Raw genomic sequence first — 22,751 nt, forward strand, 5'->3', positions numbered from 1 at the left:
TCAATCCTAATACAGTATCCATCTCAAATCCTACAATTTCATGGGTTGGCTCTTAGGTAATATTCTTAAGTAGCATTACTACTTCTAAGCAGATAAGCTAGATAAGAACTACAGGAAAGGAACCATAATATCTAGTCTTGAAGTTTCCTCACCAACACTCAGTCCTCTTTTCTTTGCACTGTAAACTGCATACTGTAGTCCTAACCTTTTATAACACAACAGAACAAAATAGATTTAGTCTATTAACTAGTTTGCTCTTTCATGCAGGAAGAGTTCACTCATAATGCATGGCAAGAACTATACGAACATAATTTTTTTTTTTCATGATGCCAGGCAATAAACTGGATGGCACAACCCCACCAATAGTGATACGTATCACTATAAGAGTATTCAAAAGACCCTTCTAAAATTTACAGGCATAACAACGGGCACAATTTCATTCTGAACGGATACAATGTCTTAAGAGAAATCACACTTTTGTAAGTGGGGAGGGTTAGGTTGATACTGCCTTCCGATAAATCTCAATAATACATAATCGTGACACGGTGATTGCCGTATTACGCAGATTTCATTTTAACTAACAGATCCCTCACTTGTTTTGTAATATACAGAATATTCATAAAAGTATTGATAAGCAATTTAAGTGGTGGTATAAAAGGTCATTCAGAACCATGAATATAAATTATATATTTCAGGAAGGAAGACTTACCTTGGCGTTTATATTCGCGCCGAACCATAGTAAATGTCTCAGCACATCAATATGACCGTGTTGCGCCGCTAGATGGATACACATTTGACCTGAAACAAGGCCAGAAATGTTGTTTTCAAGCAAATGAAATAAATAAACATAAAAGAAGAGGACATTATACCAAGTCAGGAGTGGTGTACAGAATGGTAGATTATTAACTGGAGACATTTTGAGCACTTTTAATCCCCACCAACAGCTCCTGATACAGACAAATCGCTGCAATCTGGAGAACACTGAGCTTTTTTAGGATATAATAACGCCGTTTATATAGCTTTGTCAACAACTAGATCACTCGATATTACCAGTCAATATAAGAATCTCATAATTGATGCATAATGACTTTACAGTAAAGAAATACGTAAATGTTCAGTCCGACTCGTTGGCTGAATGGTCAGCGTACTGGCCTTCGGCTCAGAAGATCCCGGGTTCGATTCCAGGCTGGGTTGAGGATTTAAATAGTTTCTGATTAATTCTTCTGGCTCGGGGACTGGGTATATTCAGACAACATACCACACTACCAACCACCTCAGAACACGCAATACTGAGTACATCCTTCCGCATAGGGTTGGCATCAGGAACGGCAACCGGCCGTAAAACAAGGCAAAAACCACATGTTCGACCCCACAGGTGTGGGAAAAAGCGGTAGGAAAAGAAGAAATACGTAAATTTTCAGTCAAGACAGACATCTAAGTACGTGTCTAGGGAAAAGCTTAGAGGAAAAAAAAATGACCATGAATCATATTTTAACTCTCAATGTATTCAAAAAGTTACCTACAACATTGTGGAAACGTACATTCCTCCCACAGTCATCCCACGCCCGGCCGGGAACAAAACCCGAGTCCCTCTGAATCGAAGGCCAGTAATGTGACCATTCGTCAAGGAGCCGAACGATGAGGAAAATTATTCACTAACACATACTGTCGGAGTATGTTATCAAATTCTAAAAGTGAAAAGGAAAACGAGAGGCCGGAAAGGATCATTACATGAAATACATGAGCAGCAACGGAATTTCCAGGTCAATTACTCCCTTTTCCCCCCGAGCATAGCAGCGTGCTTTCGACCGAAATGGCCAGGTATCCCGAAATAGTCCGGCCGCTATTTATATCTGGCCCCATCCCGTTGACTCACGCAGGCAATGGGTTGCCAACGCTCCACATTTGAGAGCAGTACCGACCTGGGGTAGTGGTGAGGAGAAAATAAAAACAAGACAGGAGAGAAAGCTTTTTATAAAGTTCTGGAATGTTGGCAGCCTATCCAATGGCATAGCTCTACAAAACAAACTGATGTGCCGACAAAGAACATACCCTAGCTCGGGGCAAAGAAGCTCATTCCAGGAGTGTCGATAGTTTACTAGCTACGAAGTCTTCAAGTATAAACATGAACAATGGCCTAAATCATTAATAAGCGTATCTTTTAACCGACTTCTACGATATAAAACCAGACTTCTGTCGCTTTCGGAGCACTACCACCGAAAACCAGATTAGTATTTTGTCACGACTCTGAGCAAGAACGATTATCTTAAATAAATGACGATATATTTACAATTTAATAAATCATGTGAAAACCCGTTTGAACTCTATAGTAATAAGGCGTAATATAAATCAATTATTTTCTAATGAAGAGTATGGGTTGTGGACGTGGCGAGCAATGACCTCCCTGGCAACTAGTGAAAATTACCGCTACTACAGCTTGTTAAATCCGAGCTTATTGAGGCCACTGCATGCAAGTAACCATGAAGGACGAGAAGGTTGTTAAGATTTCACTTCAGCATTCTCTAACGCAAATCTAAATATGATGTAGCACACTTGACGTGCAGTCAATGTTTTTGACATTGCCAATATCAGCCCACATGCTTCTTTAGCTCCGTCTTCCTGCGGGATTTCCCCGACCACTTACAGAACAGACTGGTAAAAAAAGCTTACATTCTGCGTCTCCTAGCAAAATCCTCTCGTACAAGGGAATGAACATCATTCTGCCGTATTCATATATCAATCACATGAATTTACCAATGCAATAAAATATTTTGAAATTACTATTGCTTATTTTAGTGGATATAATCAGTACAGGGGATTCTCGTGGATACAAAAAAAAAAAAATAAGAAATGTACCAACATTATAGCGAACATCAGACTTGACGCCAGAGCCATTTCTTGCTCACCACATAACTGCTTAATTCAATGAAACACTACGAAAGTGTAACTATCAGTACACTCAATGCAAGCTGCCAACTCGCAATTGGCCCAAGGCCGAAATGACTAGCCCAGCCAATGCTTTGGCATCTTGCACACCCTTGCCATTCCATTGACAACTACCGAAGCGATTCTTTACCCGACAATTGAGTCAACAGGAACTTAACCACAATACCTTGAATTCCCTTAGGGGCGGAAAATATTATTTTAGCGGAAAAACGGTTGGATATTTTCGTTGCAGCGCCGTGCTGTGCGGTTCCGGGTAATAGACAGCAGATTACGCCATTCGGAAATTACGTTCTCAACTAGTCAACAACTCGTGAAGACAAGCTGGAGTTATCTAATGACTTTACACTACAAAGTAGAGTTTCTATCATGTACTGAGAAAATAAACAAGGGAGATAAACGGAATCTCTCGTCAACACAGTTAATTTCCGAAGACTATACTTTGAGCTCATAGTTCGAAACGAAACGAAGTGGTCATTAATTTAAACACTCCGACACCAAAATCAGATTCAAAGATAAGCACACTGGATCTTATGGTATGAGGTAAAGGTATTTCCCCTGATGTCGTTGGAAATTACCCTTGGCTGTCTCCTAACAAGCTGGGGTGAAAATCAGCATGGTCAACTGAGACTTAAGGTCCACATTATGATAAAATAAATAATAATAATATTCCACATTATGATATAGGAAGAATACAGAAGAGGTGTTTAAATGCAAAAATAATTCCACGGAAATTAAGGGTAAACCATGTACGTAACTGCTTAGACAGAACATACAAAATATAAATGGAAGTAAATAAAATGCCGAGTAGCCTCAGGAAAGACCTGGTGCAGATCTTTCATTTGTCGCCGTACGGGCGACTTGGCCGTCCGTGTGGACGGGGCCCTGCCTAGAATGATTTCTAATTAGGCTTAACACAAACACACACTGCTCCCAAGACATCGGGATCAACCAATTAAGGTTAAAATTCCCTTACCCTGCTGGAAATCGAACCCGGATCCCTTCGACCAAAGGTCGGCATGCTAACCATTTAACCGTAGACGAAGCAAACTCTTGTCCTCATTCCCAGGTGGTGCAGCTCTTTTCAGGCAATCCCCCAATGGAAGTGAGCTGCATGTACCATTTTAACCACATACCAGCCCCCCCCCCCCCTTAAAATTCCGACAGTACCGGGAATTTTACCCTGGCTTCCGAGGACGGCAGCTAATACACCAAGGAGGCGGACAACATAGAAGTGAATAACATCGACTATTTAGATAACAGTTCCCGGGCAATGTACTATGCACGATCAGTAAATAACGTTAAGGAACCTCAAGACCTTGGACTACCCAACGATTACCTACTTCAAGAAACTGTGACCAATCCGTTATAATCGCCATAATTTCATAATTTTCATTTTATAGCACTTACGTGCAATCTTTAAAATGTACATTCATAAGAACAGCTCCTTTGGCCACAGAGCACACAATCAACAGAACATAACCCTTTTATTGTGATGAAGCCGACAGGCTGCGGCCCAATGAGTTTAAACAGGAAAATGTCCGTTTAGAAAGATTTGTTCTTGTAACAGGTTACAATTATATTGTATATTTATTCATTTGTATCGTAACTACGCATTTAATTCTGTAGTTATTCAATTACAAACACAACTCGAGCTCCAGGCTCTCTCAAGGTAAATTCCGGATTACAGAATACGTATCCGTCCCTTCCAAAAACTTCTTTTTCTATTGGCTTGATGTCGCACCGACACAGATAGGTCTTATGGCGACGATGGGAGAGGGAAGGGCTAGGATTGGGAAACCACGGAAAACCACCTTCAGGGCTGCCGACAGTGGGGTTCGAAACCCACTATCTCCCGAATACTGGCCGCACTTAGGCGACTGCAGCTATCGAGCTCGGTCAAGAAAAAAAAAAACCACCTCATTCTGAACATGTTGCAATATGATGTCAGAAATAAATTGTTTGGTGAAGAAGATACAGTCAGCACCAGGCATTATGGCAAGCACCGACCAGCAAACAAAAGATCCCCCATGGTAATGGACAGGGCGGTAAATCTCTTGCAAAGCCTTCCTTTGTCCGTGAACCGCATGCTAGACATGACGCCACGGCAATCCGCTGTCTGAGAGCTACAGCCAGGAAACCTGTCCTACCTGTTCCCCCAGCCAACAAGAGGCAGCAGCACTGGAAGTGAAGTTGGGAATTGCATTCCCCTCCCGCAAAATCAAAGTTCAAACAGAAACAATGAGTTCGTGGATACATGTTATATCAAGTTCCATGACCTACGAGGCCAGAATTGATCTTTTATTATTACATCAACTATAAAAACGAACAACCTGTGTGTACCAGTGGGGGCCTCCGTATGCCAAGATCCTATGTTCAAACCCAGCACGGGTAGTAGGATATCTGAAGGACGGACGGAAAAGTCCATTCGATACGCCCTGTAGGCTGTCAGCAAGTAACAGATCTCGGGTGACATGTTTAGTGTTTATCCCACAAAACTAATAAAAATCAGCCGTAGGTCGCCCGAGAGATCCGGTTTACTCTGCCATGTGATAACCGTAACGCGGGCTGCCTAAATGGCGCCAAATTAAAATGCCAGGACACAGTAAATGAGGTTATGCGATTAATATTATTACTCTACAAGGATTCAAAGAAATGAAGCAACGGAATGGAGTAACAAAGGTGGGAAACATTTCTTTAAAAAATTGAATACTAGAACGAATCTATATCGGCACACACAAGTCACTATTTCTTTGTTCCCTACTAGCCGCAGATCAAATATCGATCCTGTAAGAATAAAACCCGGGCTTTACCAGAGGCATACGAATGAGGAGGGAAGCAGTTTCCCGTCGCTTTCCTCACTGGGGCTATTTTACATTCACATAAGTCTTTTGCGACGATGGAATAAGAAAGGGCTAGGAGTGAGATGGAAGTGACCGTGACAATAATGAATTCCCTTGTGCGAAAATAGGAAACTATGGAAAACCATCTTCAAAAGGCAAGCTCACAGCTATGTGACCCTCATCACTTAGCCAACTCCACACACACAACTATCGCGGGGAAATAGCAATACCAGCGACACTAAAGATAAAACAGGCAGGTTGATTAAAGTTGATTAGTAGAAGAGCTGTTGTGCTATAAATCGAATACTTCAACAGAAATAGCGCAGAAATGTTGTAATCCGGGAATTTAGCCGCTTATGGTTAATTACTTTGGCTTGGAGACAGGCTTGTTCGTCTTAATACACACTATACTACTGGAACAAGCAAGGGAGATTACATCCCTCTACATAGGGCTGGCTTCAGGGCAAGCCCCTGCCAAATCCACATGCAATGCCGGTCTCAAGTAATTTGGAAAATGTTAGGAAGAGCAAGGCGGTACTATTCTACAGAACAAAATAAAGATTAAATACTGGCAAGTGAAAAAAAAAAAAAATTCGAAGAAACTTAAGAATTTCAAAAATATATACCAAAATCAGAACGCGTGATGGAGTGGTGAAAGGCCACGGTACATTTTCCCTTACATTACTCGAGGAGTACTTCAAAACTCCTAAGAGGGACTTACAACCCAAACGACCATTCACGATTCAATAATTCAGCAACATCCGGAAAAATGAGTAGAACTCTCAAAACGATCGTGTATAATGATCTAATGTGTATTAACACAAAATCGCTCTATAACTATACAGAACGTTCAAGTGAAGCAACGTGAGCCACCTGTTGGCGCAGGAACAGACATGAAAATGGAAACGCGGGCGGGGGCGTCGACAGACAGCACAGCGTAGGTGGTATAGAGCGAGAGAGTAACTAGTTGTCCGTCGAATACAACCAGTTCCTGTCCTTTCTTCTCACTCCCAACTTTCATTTCTTAGCAGCTTTCGTATTTATGGGGATTCCCATACGCCTAAGAGTGTCACGGTCAGTATTTCAACCAATTAGCAGCCAGTTCCCCTTCTACTTTAAACAAAGCAGCTCTACATCCTATTACTTCCGCACGACGTGAACCGAAGTTCCCTAAGAAACGTATACCTTAGTACCGAGGTGTCCAGCTTCAGAGCCAGAATTACGAAATGGTTACCCTTACTAGTAACGATGTAAAGCCTTCCAACTCGAGATATGTAAAACCCGAAACTTAAGAATAAGACAAAATATGCCGTGTTAAAATAAAGTACGATAGTAATAAAGGTACCAGCTACATACCACAGCCAATTTAACTCACGGATGAAAATTGTCCACAGAAAAATAATTTATTTACGTAGATAGTGTCACATTCACTGAGGACTAGATAACTTCTTTCAGTCCTAGATTATGAGTTCATATCTACAGCAGGCAAGAAACATCTGCAGTAAACACCATCCCAAAGAAAACGGCAAAACCACCAAGTCCATAATAGAGTGACGATATTGAATTAGTCTCAAAAGAAAATGGTAACGGTTGTCTAAAATACGTGGGCTACCAGCAATGTCAAACACCTCTGCTTATTAAAACCCGCAGCAAGGCTAAATGGAACCTGCGAGCTAGCATAGCCCACTTATGGTCTGATTGGGGTTGGCCACACCCGAAGTCGCTACTGCTATGCGGAAATTCTTTGGAATGGATCACAGATTCAACATCGGTTATACACGCCTGATACAGAAAGCTTCCGCATTATTCACGAGCGGGTAACGAATTAAGCTTTGTCACACCAAGAGTACTCAAAACCTTAAGTATACCATTGATGGTACGAAATTCTGAACATCTTGGCGGAAACACAAGTCATAAAAGAGGGGTACCGAGCAAGTTGGTCATGCGTGCGGTTAGGGTAGCGTAGCCGGGAGCATGCATTTAGTAGATGGGTGGGTCCAAATCACATCGGCGGCAGCCCGAAGACTGTTTTCCGTGGTTTTCCGCTTTCAAGCCAAGCAAATGTAAGGTCTGTACCTCGCTTAAAAGCACGGCCGCTACCTTCCGAATCCTAGTCTTTTCGCATTCTTGAGTTCCGAAAATCTTTGGTGTGTTAGTGAGGCGTTAAACCACTGGCATAAAAAAAAACACCAAGGAAAATTTCCCGAAGACCAGCAATGCGGCAAGAACACCACCATTAAAAAGCATTTTGCTCAGCAGTAGTAGTTAGAGAGGCAGGATGTTGAGAACCCGGGAAGCCCAGGCAATTGTCCGCGCGATCATCCTTCATTATGAGAGCTCATCAGGGAAAACCTTACATTCCATGCTGACAGCAGGAGAATCAGAATAGACACAAGTTAACTAACCATTCAACAGAACAGGAAGACTGGCCGCCCCGGTATACATATCCTTACATGGTTTATTTTAGCACTACGGACAGATGAATAATATTAAACCCACCATTCTTATGCTGCCTCCCATGAAGTCCTGAAATAAGTGTAGGAGACAACTCATTTGCAACCCTCTGCTAAAATATTGAACACACAAGCGATAGTACACCGCCAGGATCCCACAATATTTGACGTTCAGGTTGGTAAATTAATGTCAGACCCGAAGAAAAAAGGCAGTAACAGATTAACACGACATGACATCCAATAAATGAGAGTCATCAAAAATCACAAAGTCTCAAGCAATTATGTAAAAAATCCTGGGAGATTCTATTTAATGTAAACTAAACACAGATACAACATTTTGGCTTCCACAACAATTATGTACCGACAAAGGACTTTTAGTAAATATATTTCTGAATGGTTAACCGGTGAGAAAAATAGCGCCCATCTTCTCTAAACAGAGGAGTGTGGCAAAGTTCAGGAAAAAGAGTAAACTTGGAAAAACTAAAGAAATAACCTCTACAAGATGAAAACGAAACGTAGGGCCTATAGCAAAGAAAATCGCCCAAGACTAGCATCACAACAATGCGTAATTCACGTACATATTGGTACTCTGGAGAAGCAAACGTTCTGACATTACTGAGAACCACAAAAGTTACGTGAATAGGTGATTACTAGGAAGGTACTCAAGAGTGACCAACGCTTACACTCTTTACATAACATGTTTCAATCACTGCAAATGTTACATCTCTGTATGGTAACACAGTCATAGATACAGCAAAATTACATTCATCTGGGCAAATACAGGTCGTAAAGCCCACGAGAAATAACTGCGTCAACAAGTAATAAGCTGAAATATTATTAATAATAATAAGTTCCACTAAGCCTAGTACTTTTTCACGGTTTTGGGAGACGCCGAGGTTCCAGAATATCGTCCAGCAGGAGTTCGTTAACGTGTTTGTAAATTTATCAACATGACGCTCACGCATTACAGCATCTTCAAAAGATGAAACCCGTCAACTTTATCTCTGAAGAACAGCTAGGCCTATACTCAGCCTGAACGAATACAATCTATTCTAGATGGAGATTTGAAAGCCTACATTCCGAAGTGAACTGACAAAGGCTAATGAAAAGAAAATCAGAAAGAATCAATCAACCGTTTCATAGGCTACCCTTAAAACACTTGTTTTTAAACCAACATAGAATAACGCGACATTCCCTACCCTCGGCCATATGATCACCTTCACATGTTATTTCCAAATAAACCATGAAAGCGCTTCTGTGGATCTTCTAGACCGAGGCAGACTTCAGTCTGCATCTATTGTCGGCGGCCCGCTCGTCTCTTGTTCAGTTTCCTATTCCCGGAAAAAGCGAAGAACTCCTCGCCGATGAAGGCCAATGCAATCGAAGTCTCACTATTCGATTTGGAAACACTGACTGGCTCTATGTCAGGCACATCCTAGCCATGACGTAACCTGACTGGCCACCATCCGGGTACGTTACACCGAGTTCCCCTCTCGCTACTAACTGCGGCAAAAGCATCAGGGCACATTCCGATCGCATACGTCACGGAGTGGAGCGGAGAAAGGTCATTCAAGTCAGGCCGACGAGCCTGGGGGGGTGAAGTGCCTATCCATCCATCCCCCGCCATATAGACTTAACTCCACGGACAACAGGTAATAGTGGTAAGCCGCACGAAGCTTACCACAGTGAAGTTAAAGCAATATCGAAATCTCAAACTGCACTATAAATTATACACTACTTTATTATATGATCCCGGGCATCTCTCAACACCTCAATATGGCAACTATAGTTGCGATATTCGCTCGGTGCCGCAGAGGGATCCCACTTACAGCCGATTATATCCTGGGAATAATAATAGATGAGAAACAAACTCATTAACTGGGCAGTAAGCCACTATGCTTTCCGATAGAAGACGACGGACTGACGGCTTATCTCCATTTTAGTGAATCCTGAAAATTAAGGTAAACAATAGAAGCAGTTCTTTCAAATTCAGATAGATTTTCTTTTTTTGCTATTGGATTTACGTCGCTTCGACTCAGATAGATATAATGGCAACGATGGGGCAGGGCTAGGACTAGGAAAGGAGCGAGCGTGTCCTGGTGTGAAAAAAAAAAAAAAAAAAACACGGACAACTATCTGAAGGATTAGCGACAGTAGGATTCGAAACCACCATCTTCCCAATGCAAGCTCACAGTTACGTGACCCGAACCGCGCTGCCAACTCGCTGATTTAGATCTGACGACACTGCCTGCTTGTTATATGCGTATTATGCCTTAGAATGAAGCATGGTTCTCAACATTACGAGAAAACAGTATTCCAATTTTAAAAACAGACAAGTAACAGGACAATGAGAAAATAATTGCCCAAATGATGGCCACATACACTTTCACTTTGTCATGCATTCGTATCTGCCCAGCAAATGCAATATCCAGTTAACCAATCACACACACACACACACACAAAACAGCATTTACGATCCTCGGTATACAAAAAATATATAAACACGGACTAATACTGAAAGCATGGGAACGCGTGATTCCGCCATACTCTACTTAAAACGAACACGTTACAGTATACAAGCCTTCGATTTGGAAAAAGAATCAGCAGATTAGTAAAAATAACCCATCAAAATATGTAGTCACTGACGCAGCACTGTACTCCTTATCAATAGAAGACTGGAAATACCAAGGCATACAGTAATACTGAAAAATAAACGTCTGGGTTTCTACGTCCGCTTCTTATCAGCCACACAGAGACCGCTAGGACTATAGAGCATGTGCCGGAAGATTTCCACAGGCTCTCGTACGGATGATTCAATGTCATATAGCCACGTCCCGTTGGCTTAGAGTACGAAAACATAAACGAGAGGTCCGTTAAAGATTCAATCTCCCAACAGGACCACTCTTAATTTTTTAAATTACAATATGCTTTACGTCACATAGACACAGGCCTTTTGTCGACGATATGAAAGGACTAGGAACTGGCAGGAAGCGACTGTTGCCTTAATTACGGTACAGCCCCAGCATTTACTCTGTGTGAAAATGGGAAACCATCTTCAGGGCTGTCGACAGCGGGGTTCCAACACACTTATTTTCCGAATGAAAGCTGACAGCTACGTGACCGAAATCATGCAGCCACTCGCTCGGTGGGACCACCCCAGATTCTTCCGTAAATTACAGGCGAGGTTAGTTAATGCCATTTCTCCGGAAACGACCCTCAAAGGGCATAATATGCGGAACCGAGCACATTTAAACTGCAGGACAATCGCGCAATGTTTTGACGTCGATTCAGTGTAATCCTGGCATGTTGGTGGATTGCGGTTGCCCTACTTTGTCAATACGAAGGGATTTCCGAATGCGGAGGAAAAAACTAGGTCAAAAAAGCATACCAGTGCACAGCACAAGGGTCAAGAGTGACACAAATTAAACTACACTAAATGTGCCAAAATAACATAGCTACTTTCCGGTCTATAAACTCTGGAAATTCCACATTAAACATTCCCAGTAATCCTATTCTAATAATGACACTAACAAAAGTTCCCACACTGTGAAACACCAGGAACTCCAAGAAGAAATAACATCTTGCTTAACTGGAAATTCTAAAGGTAGTAAAAACAAAAAAAGAACACTGGGAAAATGGTTGGTGCCAGTAAGTCAGTATTACTCCCAAGATAAAGCAGTCAAATTATCAGGCTACCATGAATGTTGATGGCAGCATATCTGATAAATAAATGCTATAAAATTACTCTCTCACAAACTGCCCTCTTTAGAACATTTCTCTGACCTCCACCACCATATTGAACATCGCTGCCACAAGTTGCAATTAACTGTTACAATAGAGAACAAACAACAACAATGGCAGGGAGGGGGGCATTTGTAACAAAGCATAAAAACTAACCAGTCACTTTCATTTAGGACATATACCGCGTGAGTTGGCTGTGTGGTTAGGAGCGTGCCACTGTGAGCTTGCATCCGGGAGATAGTGGGTTCGAACCCCACTGTTGGCAGCCCTGAAGATGGTTTTCCATTTTCACACCAGGAAAATGCTGGGACTGTGCCTTAATTAAGGCCACAGCCGCTTCCTTCCCACTCCCAAGTCCTTCGTATCCCAGCATCACCATAAGACCTATCTGTGTCGGTGCAACGTAAAAGAAAAAAAATCGCGACAAAACAGGTCTTAATAAACTGGGCACCTGGCCAAGTCTTGGACGTATTCAATACTCTTGCATAATAAAAAAACAAATTACCTATAGCAAGAGTGTACTGGAAAGAGAGTCATGACACTATTCCCCCTGCCTCACTCTTAGTATATAGTTTGGGAAGTAGCCTACCAGGAACAGCAAATGGACCACAAGTTACCATAAACCAGTGGCGTACTCTGGGATCAAGATGTGGGCTACCAGTAGACTTAGGTTACCCCTTTTCGATGGTTGGTTTAGTGAAAGTTAAGCCTTCAGTGTTTTGAGCTGCAGGCAATAGCCAACAGAGTTTGTTGTGTTGTGAAAGCTGCTTCACAAGCTACTGCCCTGGCCTCTGCTACTGCCAATGCTCAACCCCTGATCGGTGGAGATGGTAGCCTAAGGTTTAGCAAATTATGTCCAGCTTTCTGGCTCAATCAATAGAACGCTTGCCTTTGGTTTGATGGCCCCAGATCAATTCTCAGAATCAACCCCCTCATACTGTTAATTCCCCTGGCTTGGGGACAGGATGTTTATGACGCCTTTGCCCTTCATTTTATCCTCGTTAGGACACCACCACCACCACGCAAGCCTCCGTGGCTCAGGCGGCAGCGGACCGGCCTCTCACCGGTGGATACCGTGGTTCAAATCCCGTGAGATTTGTGCTGAACAAAGTGGAGGCAGGACAGGTTTTTCTCCGGGTACTCCGGTTTTCCCTGTCATCTTTCATTCCAGCAACACACTCCAATATCATTTCATTAATCATTGCCCCAGGGGAGTGAGACAGGCTTCGGCAGCCGGCACATTTCCTCTCCTCGCCGCTAGATGGGGCTTCATTCATTCCATTCCTGGCCCGTCAAATGACTGGAAACAGGCTGAGCATTTTCATTTCAGGACACCACCACACCTATACTATGCCATACACCATTATTATTATTAAATACAAACGCTGAAATTTACAGCGGTCGTACCCATCGTTCACTGGTTTATTAGCTTCCTCGGGAGATCAGTGTTGGTGTCCGATCCATGATCACGGATTCGATTCCAACTAACAAAAGAGAACCTGAAAGATTGCATTCCATTTTAGCAGATCTACGTATAAAAAGGAAACTATATTGGTCCTATAACAGCAGCCCTGCACTGTTTTCCTGAACGGAAGTGAAATACCAGAACTCTGTTATCTATATGATTAAGTCAGAAGTATAAGGTGAGGAAGTATATACGATGAATAACGCATGGTTAATAGTTAGCAGTGGTGATCTGACGGACTGAAGCCTAGCACACCAATACCCCCCGGTCCCCGCTCCTACCCGATGTACAGCAGCAAGCCGTGTGGGGCGAGTAGATATGGGCTGCGATATTAGTATCCAATGCCTAGCTCTCAGAAATACATGCAACATTTTCTCTCGCTGCTTTCAAGTTTTGTAAATGGAACAATGTGCCAGCCGCTTACACTATAATGTGCTTTAGACTTCCATCATTCTCACTTGAGATTTGGGCTTCACCGATAGCCTTGGTAGCCCTCAGTATACGCCACTGACATAAACATGGTTTAATTCATGTACACATTCATATACGAGTAGAGATGCAAATTAAAATGACCAGCTGACCAAATGCACACTAAATGGAGCATCAAAATATGGAGCTGGTAAAGATATGCAGATCAGGCAAAAAGAATTCACAAGTACTGGCCTGGAAACTTGTGCTGCATTTCATACCCCCTTTGCTGCCTAGCGACAGCTTTCCAGCCCATTTAAAATAGGGTCTTTCTCAACATGTCCAACAATATTGAGTCATACAGTAATTTTTATTACAAGTAATGAATTTCATTCCAGTTCCATATTGACTTTAAATAATTTTTATTCAACACTATGTATTTGTATGTAATGTTGCACAGTTTATGTTAACAGGGATACACCAACTTTAGTGGTTAAAAAATAAGAAAACAGATTAAAGGAAAGCCTGGAGGAAGATTAAAAGCTCTGCAATATATAATTGTGCATAGACTGCTTAAAAATTCCTAATAACATACATGCTTAATGCAAGTAATGATCCATCAGTGTTATGTTTCAAACCAAAGAGAAACAATATCAGTACCAATGACTTAGTCATAAAACCCCAATCATTCAATGAGAAACTGAACATGTTTTCAACTGAATATTTACATATTCCAAAACTTCACCTGTGACAATCAACCCAGGCACATAAGCACATCAAGTCAAACCACCATACCAGTGCATAGCACAAGGGTCAAAAGTGACACTACACTAAATGTGCCAAAGTAACATAGCTATAGGTAATTTCCAGTCTAAAAACTCTGGAAATTCTACATTAAACAGTCCCAGTGATCCTATTCTAATAATGACACTAGCTAAAGTTCTTATACTGAAACACCATCACAGAGATGTCAATGCTAGCCCAATTTGGCCTGAATGAATTGCCAAGGTACACGCAGTGACAGTAGCATAGCCAGGGTCAATCTGGTGGGAGGGAGGGGGTAATAGCTACAAAATAAACGATACGTATGTATGGTGCACAATGCAAGTGAATAATAATATAAATCCCTGAAATAACTGATCACGCATGCATATCTCCCTGGAAAAAGTCTCACATGAGTATTATTACTAATGATAATAATTTAAAAAATAAGAAAATCCCTTACTAGCCAACAAAAAACTTGTATAGCCTCACAACATGTAATGTTGCTGCAATATAACATAGGACTCTCCATAGTCCCATGGATTTAGTCTGCATTATGTATACAAAAATGACTTAAAGAACCAACAGGACCAAGAGAATGAAAATAATCAATGGAAAAAAATAATGAACAGTATAAAAATCACATTAAATACTGATAGAAAAATGTGGTCTTTGCTTAATACTACTTCATGGCAAAAATAAAAATTAAGAACCATTCGTGCCTAGATTGTGATGTTACAAAAAGACACCTCAAAAACACCAGATGTGGTGACTGAGCTTGTGACATCAGAACCAATAACCAAAAAGGGCAGGAAAAAAGGATTTTCTTTGGTGCCATGGAAATGAGTGTAGCCTCGAATAGAGGGCCGGTCGAAAGGCAATAACATGGTGGGCCTACATCATTACCAGCTAGTGCAGATGTTATGCAGACACCAAATCACTACTATACTAACTTCCCATACTGCAACAGTTCTAGACTCGTCGGCAAGCATCATTATTATCGAATATAAGAAAAGTTCATTATTTATAATCAGTTTTATTTTATTTTTGTAAAAATGCCAGGAGTGATAGTGGGGGTCCAACCCCCTAGCTATGCTTATGTGCAGTGATCACAATAGCGATCAATTGCAGTAACACATACCTTCCTTAAATCTTAATAGAAGTTCATATCAACCCATTAACAACTGAAGAGCTATGATCACAAATATTAGGTGGTTCATAATAAACTTTTATTTGAAGTTGAATTATACAAATATTAATAACGAAAACCAAGTCTGACAGAATAGAGTACTATTAAACAGCACGATCCCTAGGGAACAAGTTTCAGGCAAATCGAGCCATAAGACCACGGCAAAAGAACAAATGCAAATGGTGAAAGGTCAGAACGTTTCCTGTAGCAGTGCACGAGCTGCCATGCTTACAATTACTGCGTTTACATGCAGGATTCAGATCGATCTGAGTACACTTCCCGTATTGAAAACGCCATGTAAACGGGGACTCAGTTCGGATTGAGTCTCAAGGTCGATACGGTAAAATCTGGGATCGTATCGTACTCAGTTCGAATTGAGTTCCATGTAAACGCGGATCGTACTGAGATCGTATTGAAAACGACTGCGCACACAGTCCATGTTTGTTCTGACAAAATCATCATCATTAAAGTTCTGTCGAAATGACAAATATAATAAGCCAGTAAATATATTACCGTACCTGTATAAATGATCAGCAACTGCAATCATATTATAAGACGGCCAGCCCTGGCGATTAAGAAAATCACGATAACCTTCTGTTGGGGGTAAAATTGGAATGTGCTTTCTATCTATTGCACCAATTACATTTGGAATACCACACATACTTTCAAAACTGAAAGTTATCTCCTAGGCTTCTACTGCATTTGGCGTTTTTAAATTCTAAGAGGTGATATCGATTTTACAACAATTCTGCATCGTCTGTATACGTCGATGTTGCCTGGCGGATTCAATACGATACTCAACTACTGTACATGTAAACGGGGATCGTATTCAATACGGTAAGTGTACTCAAATCGATCTCAATCCCCATGTAAACGTACTAAATACTAACCCAAATGCAGACCTTGCTCTTACTAGGAGCAGGACAATTGGTGCACAGTGTTAGGTGCGGCAAAATGACATTTTCTCTTGCCGTACAGACAGTACATGCCACGGCCACAGACAAAAGCCTCTTGAAAGGAGTGTTTTTTGATTTCTGGGAATGAGATCACGTCAGCCGATGACAATGCTGGTAGCCACTCAAGTAATGACGAATGTCGCGTATTACATTCAATCAGGTTATAAAAGTAAATGAACTCTTGGGGATAGGCTGGTGGGTTCCTGACTATGATAATGAACACATTTCCCCTGTGAAAGGAAGTCCATGTAAGATTTTCATCATTCCTACTCCTTTATAATGTTATAAACTTTGTGTAATACACAGTAAAATTCTACCCACAAATGCAACACTACATCATCCATTAATTATGCAACTGGCAAATCCATACTGAAAAGCACCATCATAAACTTCACATGCATTGCAGATAGGTACCAAATGACATCTACAATGCAAGTAATGTAAGAGTACCTCCAGACACATTTACTGGAAATTTGTAAGCGAAACTGTGTATGTACTTTAGTAATAGTGCCTCCAGACGCATATAAGTAGTCTAGCAAATTTGTCTACGATATTCACAGGGTATATCAAACTAGTGTAAACAATGCAAAGAGCAATATAAGTATCTAAAAAAGGTACTGGTAATGACTAAAAAGCAAAACCCAAAATTCGAGGACTTTGCCTTGAATAGGGATACAAGTCCCTTACACTTAAACACTGAAGTGCTGATCAACTTTTCAAAACAGTTACCACAAAAGCAGGAAATCAATCAATGAGAATCCATTCACTAAGTATGACACTAAAAAAAAAAACCCTAACATTACAAACTAATAAAATGAAGTGACATAAGATAAACCAACACACATTCAGTAAGTAAGCCCATGTCCTTGAATTCCTCAGAGTGGTGGAGCCCCAACGGAAGTGAGCTGCATGTACCTTTCTAACCAACCAAATCCCAGCCCCCATTGCCAATCTTAAATCTCTAGCAGTATTGGGAATCGAATACAGCCCTTAAGGGACAGCAGCTAATTACGCTTGCTATTGCAATATGGAAGTTATGAATATTTTAGCACTAGTAATTAAAATATCAACATCTTACGTGCGTACGCTATAAATGAGAATTTGGATAAACGACTACCATCACTCATTTCTATCCTTCTCCCATTATCATACATACTCCAGAAATTATAATAACAAAGTAGAGGACTCAACAGGAGTGAATAAGATAAAGAAAATACACCAACATCAATAGAACATAAAAAGGTCGCCATGCCACAGGAACAAGAGAAAAGATAATTAAACACTTACCATCATAGTTTCTCTCCTCCAGATCTTGTGGAACCTGTTGTTGGTAGCTGGAGTATTGAAGAGAAGCAGTCTGTGCCTCAGCAACTGTTATAGGCTCCATCAATGACCTGACACATTCCAAATCGCCTATTTCACAAGCCAAGTGCAGAGCAGTATTACCTTCCCTGTCACGAACATCCACTCGAGCACCTGCTACTAGCAGTCGACGGACAATGCGGGGTTGGTGTGTCAACACTGCCAAATGCAACGGTGTCTGCGAAGAGAAAGAAAGTCACGTTGTTCAAGCTTGCACGTACCATAATAATAGGAAAACACCTATCAAATAGATATAAGTTATACGTGGGTAATACAATTCTACAATATGGTAAAAGTTTAATCAACTAATTGGAAAACTGATATACCCATATTAGTGGAAGACAAGAAAATAAGAGCTAAATTATACCACTTGTTTCTAAAACCCTGGTGGGAACCTCCACATCAAAAGGTACAACCTTAATACTCAATTTCCTTTACAAACCTACCATATACAGTAAGCCCAGAAAGAAACAATACAGCGTCGCTTTGAAACATACTCCAATAGTGCAACTATCTTTATACAAATGATCAACGACAGGAAATCCCCAGAAAGAAAATATAAGACTGCCAACAATCTACACTGCAAGTACCAATAAAAGTATACTCAATGCCAGCTTTTTTTACATTAAACTCTATAAACTTCTGGAAGAATCCCCCCCACATAAGACACAAGAGCTGACTGGCCTATGATTGTAACTGTAAGCTTTTACAAATAATGCATTATGATTATCAAGTCACCAATGTAGGACAGTACTCTATGGCAGGAAAACACAGTCCAGATACAAACTGCAAAAGTAAAAAACTACCTTCTCATACTAGTAAATTGTTCCCCTACTCCTGAATTCCAACAACAATGCTCTATACATATTGTAGCTTAGCTCAATTACAAAAAGCAGCACCTAACATGTAATTAAAGCATGAGGTAAAATACAAATTAATAAGAAGAGGGACAGAGAAGAAAAAACAAAAAGTAGGAAAGAATCCATAAAATAACAAAACTACTGAAAGGGTGTAAAGTCAAACATAAGATAAATTAACCTATAGGAAAGGGATATAGTATCAATAGGTAGGCAGCCATTGCCAGGTCAGCTGATTGGGGGATCCCTGTTTACCTCATGGCCATGTGCTATGCTACTTGTCTCACCTGACAAACATCGTTAGGGATATCCAAGTAACCTGGATGTGGAACCATATGAATCAAACTATACACGACTTCAATGAAGCCTTGGATGATTGCTATGTGCAATTGCCTGCAACAACAGAGAACACATTATGGAAACAGGTACCTCTACTAAATTATACGGGAGATGAACACTCATTAAAATTATGCAGTAAGCAACAAGTATTGATTGTAGACACTAATGTGAGAACAATTCTCATATTTGTCATGTAAATAGCCATTTCTATACATATATAATATCGTTTTTAAAAACTTACGTGTCACCGTCCTCGTCCTGTTGAAAGTATAAATCCCAGGGCTGAGTGATGTACAACTGATACGAACTCTGTTGTTGATGATGTTGTTGCGGTTGTTGACGGTGGTGGTGCTGTTGGTGCGGATGGTGGTGGTGCAGGGAAGTCTGAGAAGCTGCACTACTCCTGGACGATGACAAGTCATTTATATTCGTCAAAGGTGTAGAGTCCTGGCTCTGTGATTTAGTGGACACATTAAGGTCGTTTAGAGAAGTGTTTTGATCTATGCTTAAACTACTAAGTTGTTCATTCAGACCCACGTCTACACCACTGTCCAACCTCATTAATGCTTTCAAATCAGAGTCTTTGCCTTCTTCGGAGAGGGCTGTCAAGTCCCGAGATTTTCGCCCAATTGACGAGGTAAGATCATCAGACAATAACTGATCCGACACAATGTTTGCTCCAGATAGGAACCCTGAATCAGTCCTACTTGAATCGTATATACCACTATCACCAGAATATCCTCCCTTCATGCCAACACTACTTTTCCACTGCTCTTGTTCCGTTGAATACCCCGTCAGACCAACTTGACGAGGGGGTACGCCTCCATGGGGGTACCTGCCAGTATTTGGGGGGCCAGATGTACAATCTGAAACCAAGTCGGGTTCGTCAATATGGCTAGCAACCTTGTGATGCTGTTGATGCCACATCGTCACAGCACACAAAACACAATATAACTTCAACAAAGTCGCACACTTTACAAAATACACTTGTAACACACACTAACACAACAGCTCTTTACGTTTCAGATTGGATATTTATAATATTTCACGCACACACATGTATTCAAGAAAATCTGTTTAGTAGGTTAACGCTGTAGTGAAACAGCTCCAAAACTCTTCTTTCGAGAAGACAAACTACTCGATTCACTGCTGTTCATGCTGTACACAACAAGAATAGAAGCGAAGATGAAATACCTAGCGCAGTGTTCACGAACTGACTGCTTGTGATGCTAAATTCGTAATGAATAAACTAGCGGAGGTTCCGTGATATTTTTCGTCGACCTTCGTGGCTTCCGACCTTTCGACTATCGCCATCTACGTCTGCGTATGGATTGCCAAACACAGTAGAGGGGGGCCGGGAAAATCCCACTGAAGGCGGAGCTACATGAGCAGCTACAGGCTTCCCTAACCATACGTTACTTCATAGCTTTGAATACTACCATATCTAAAATAACAGAAGTAGATAAAGACAACGTAATTTAGCAATTAAAGGATATTTTTTTAATACTGAAATATTGCATTCTCCTTTTTATCCAAGTGGACATATATCCTGATGTGGTGCCTCATAAGAATGAATGAAAACAGGCAGTTTCCCGCTGTGACCAGAAAATTAGAACATGTGAATAATTATTACCACCGTTCTTCTCTTTCCAAATGAATGAATCCTACCACTGAAATGACAAAACGTAAAGTAAATACATTATTATAAAAATAGATAATGTGTATTTTTAATACGGTTTCTCTTTCCAGAACATTTTGAACTCATTGATGGCATTCTGGAAACATTTTACATTAATTTAACCTGCATGCTCAGGTTCATCACGAGTTTATAAGAGCATTTAACAATAAACCACAGGCCTCCGTAATCCAACAAATTACTGTGTCTACAGCCACGGCTATGAGATCGAAACAGTACGGTACCGTACATCAATAGGCCTACGATCCGACAACAAAATTATATTTTACGTGATATTATCGCTAAAGAACATAAAAATTATGGAATGTAATATTGATTAACATAAAAAGTCAGAGGATTGTCCAGATCTGATAACAATACTGGAAAACCCGTAAGCGGAAAGTACCACAGTTCAAGTTGATAACAGGCCTTATCTATATTTTAACAGCTGATAGTAGATTTCAGAGCAGTTAAGAGACACACCCACAAAGACAGCAATATAATTTTCCAAGAAAAAATCAACACAATGCTTTTATCCCCCTTCCATTCCTTCTATATCTATATGCCTCCCGGCTCCCGCCCAGTTTACAAGCTGTCTTTACGAACAGTTACAAATGAACACATCAGCCATCTACCGGTCAGCATATGTACTACGTGAAATGTCTTTTATAATCGTCACGCGGTACATTTTAAAAACTATTACGTAATTATTTTTCTTACTTACAATCAAGGCAAGTGACTCAACCTTCTATATAATTATATGGAGTGTAAAATTACATACGGGTACGAGCATTACCTAAATTACGACATTCCCCACCTAGCGACGTGATTATACCTGATGAAAGCTGAATATGACAGTTCTGAGTGTTCTGCAGTACGAGAACAAAAATCATCCACCTCTTCAGTTCCAATATGCAGCTGTTAAAATCAGTATGTCCAAAATTTTCTTTGTAATAATACACACAACGGTCGTGTCACTTTCCGAAAACCTCTTACGTAATAATATGAAAATCAAGGGGGAAATTCAGGCAACCTACAATAATAATATGTTTCACTACGGCTTAGTCTTCAGCGAACAGAGGAAGTCCCTGGAAAGTTAGATTTCTAGCTAGTTTGGACAAATAGAGAAGGGGAAAAGAAAGAGAGGTACACTTTGAGGACATATAGTAGCCTACTCAATGAGACATTCCTGTACACATCACGATCATATTATTCACTTTAATTCCAGGATCTGATGGCCTAGTGATTAGCAATTTAGTGACATTTATCGATGATCGGAAAATTCACACTACACTGTTACCAGTATATCGGAATGTGTCGTGTTTTACGGAACCAGATTTCTAGTCCGCCAATAATAATAATAATAATAATAATAATAATAATAATTTTACGTCCCACAAACTACTTTTTTCGGTTTTCGGAGTCGCCAGGGTACCGGAAATTTGTCCGACAGGAGTTCTTTTACCTTCCGGTAAATCTACAAACTAGAGGCTGAGTTTTTTTAACCACCTTTAAACACCACCGGACCGACCCACGTCAACTAAATTTTTGGGAGGAGTATTTTATTTTATTTTACAATTTGCTTTACGTCGCATCGACACTGATAGGTCTTATGGCAACGAAGAGATAGGAAAGGGCTAGAAGTGGGAAGGAAGTGGCCGTGGCCTTAATTAATTTACAGTCTGGTGTGAAAATGGGAAACCACGGAAAACCATATTCAGGGCTGCCGACAGTGGGGTTCGAACCCATTATCACTCG

General features: G+C 40.8%; 1 protein-coding gene across 6 annotated transcripts in view; it reads right to left on the bottom strand.

Moving 5' to 3' along the window:
• Window positions 1-22,751, bottom strand: part of LOC136881258 (NF-kappa-B inhibitor cactus) — a 208,342-nt gene that overhangs the window by 3,546 nt on the left and 182,045 nt on the right. For 3 of the 6 annotated variants that reach the window (XM_067154025.2, XM_067154023.2, XM_067154027.2), the window contains 4 exons: window positions 19,560-20,184; window positions 19,267-19,372; window positions 18,048-18,300; window positions 710-798 (listed from right to left, as the gene is read on the bottom strand). In XM_067154025.2, coding sequence (XP_067010126.2) covers window positions 710-798; window positions 18,048-18,300; window positions 19,267-19,372; window positions 19,560-20,068 — 957 coding nt within the window. In that variant the 5' untranslated portion in view covers window positions 20,069-20,184. Of the gene's footprint in view, window positions 1-709; window positions 799-18,047; window positions 18,301-19,266; window positions 19,373-19,559; window positions 20,631-22,751 lie in introns of those variants that run through there. The other 3 variants (XM_067154024.2, XM_067154028.2, XM_067154022.2) reach the window with 3 other exon arrangements.

This window comes from Anabrus simplex, chromosome 9 (genome assembly GCF_040414725.1).
Source record: "Anabrus simplex isolate iqAnaSimp1 chromosome 9, ASM4041472v1, whole genome shotgun sequence".
Taxonomy (NCBI): Eukaryota; Metazoa; Arthropoda; class Insecta; order Orthoptera; family Tettigoniidae; genus Anabrus; species Anabrus simplex.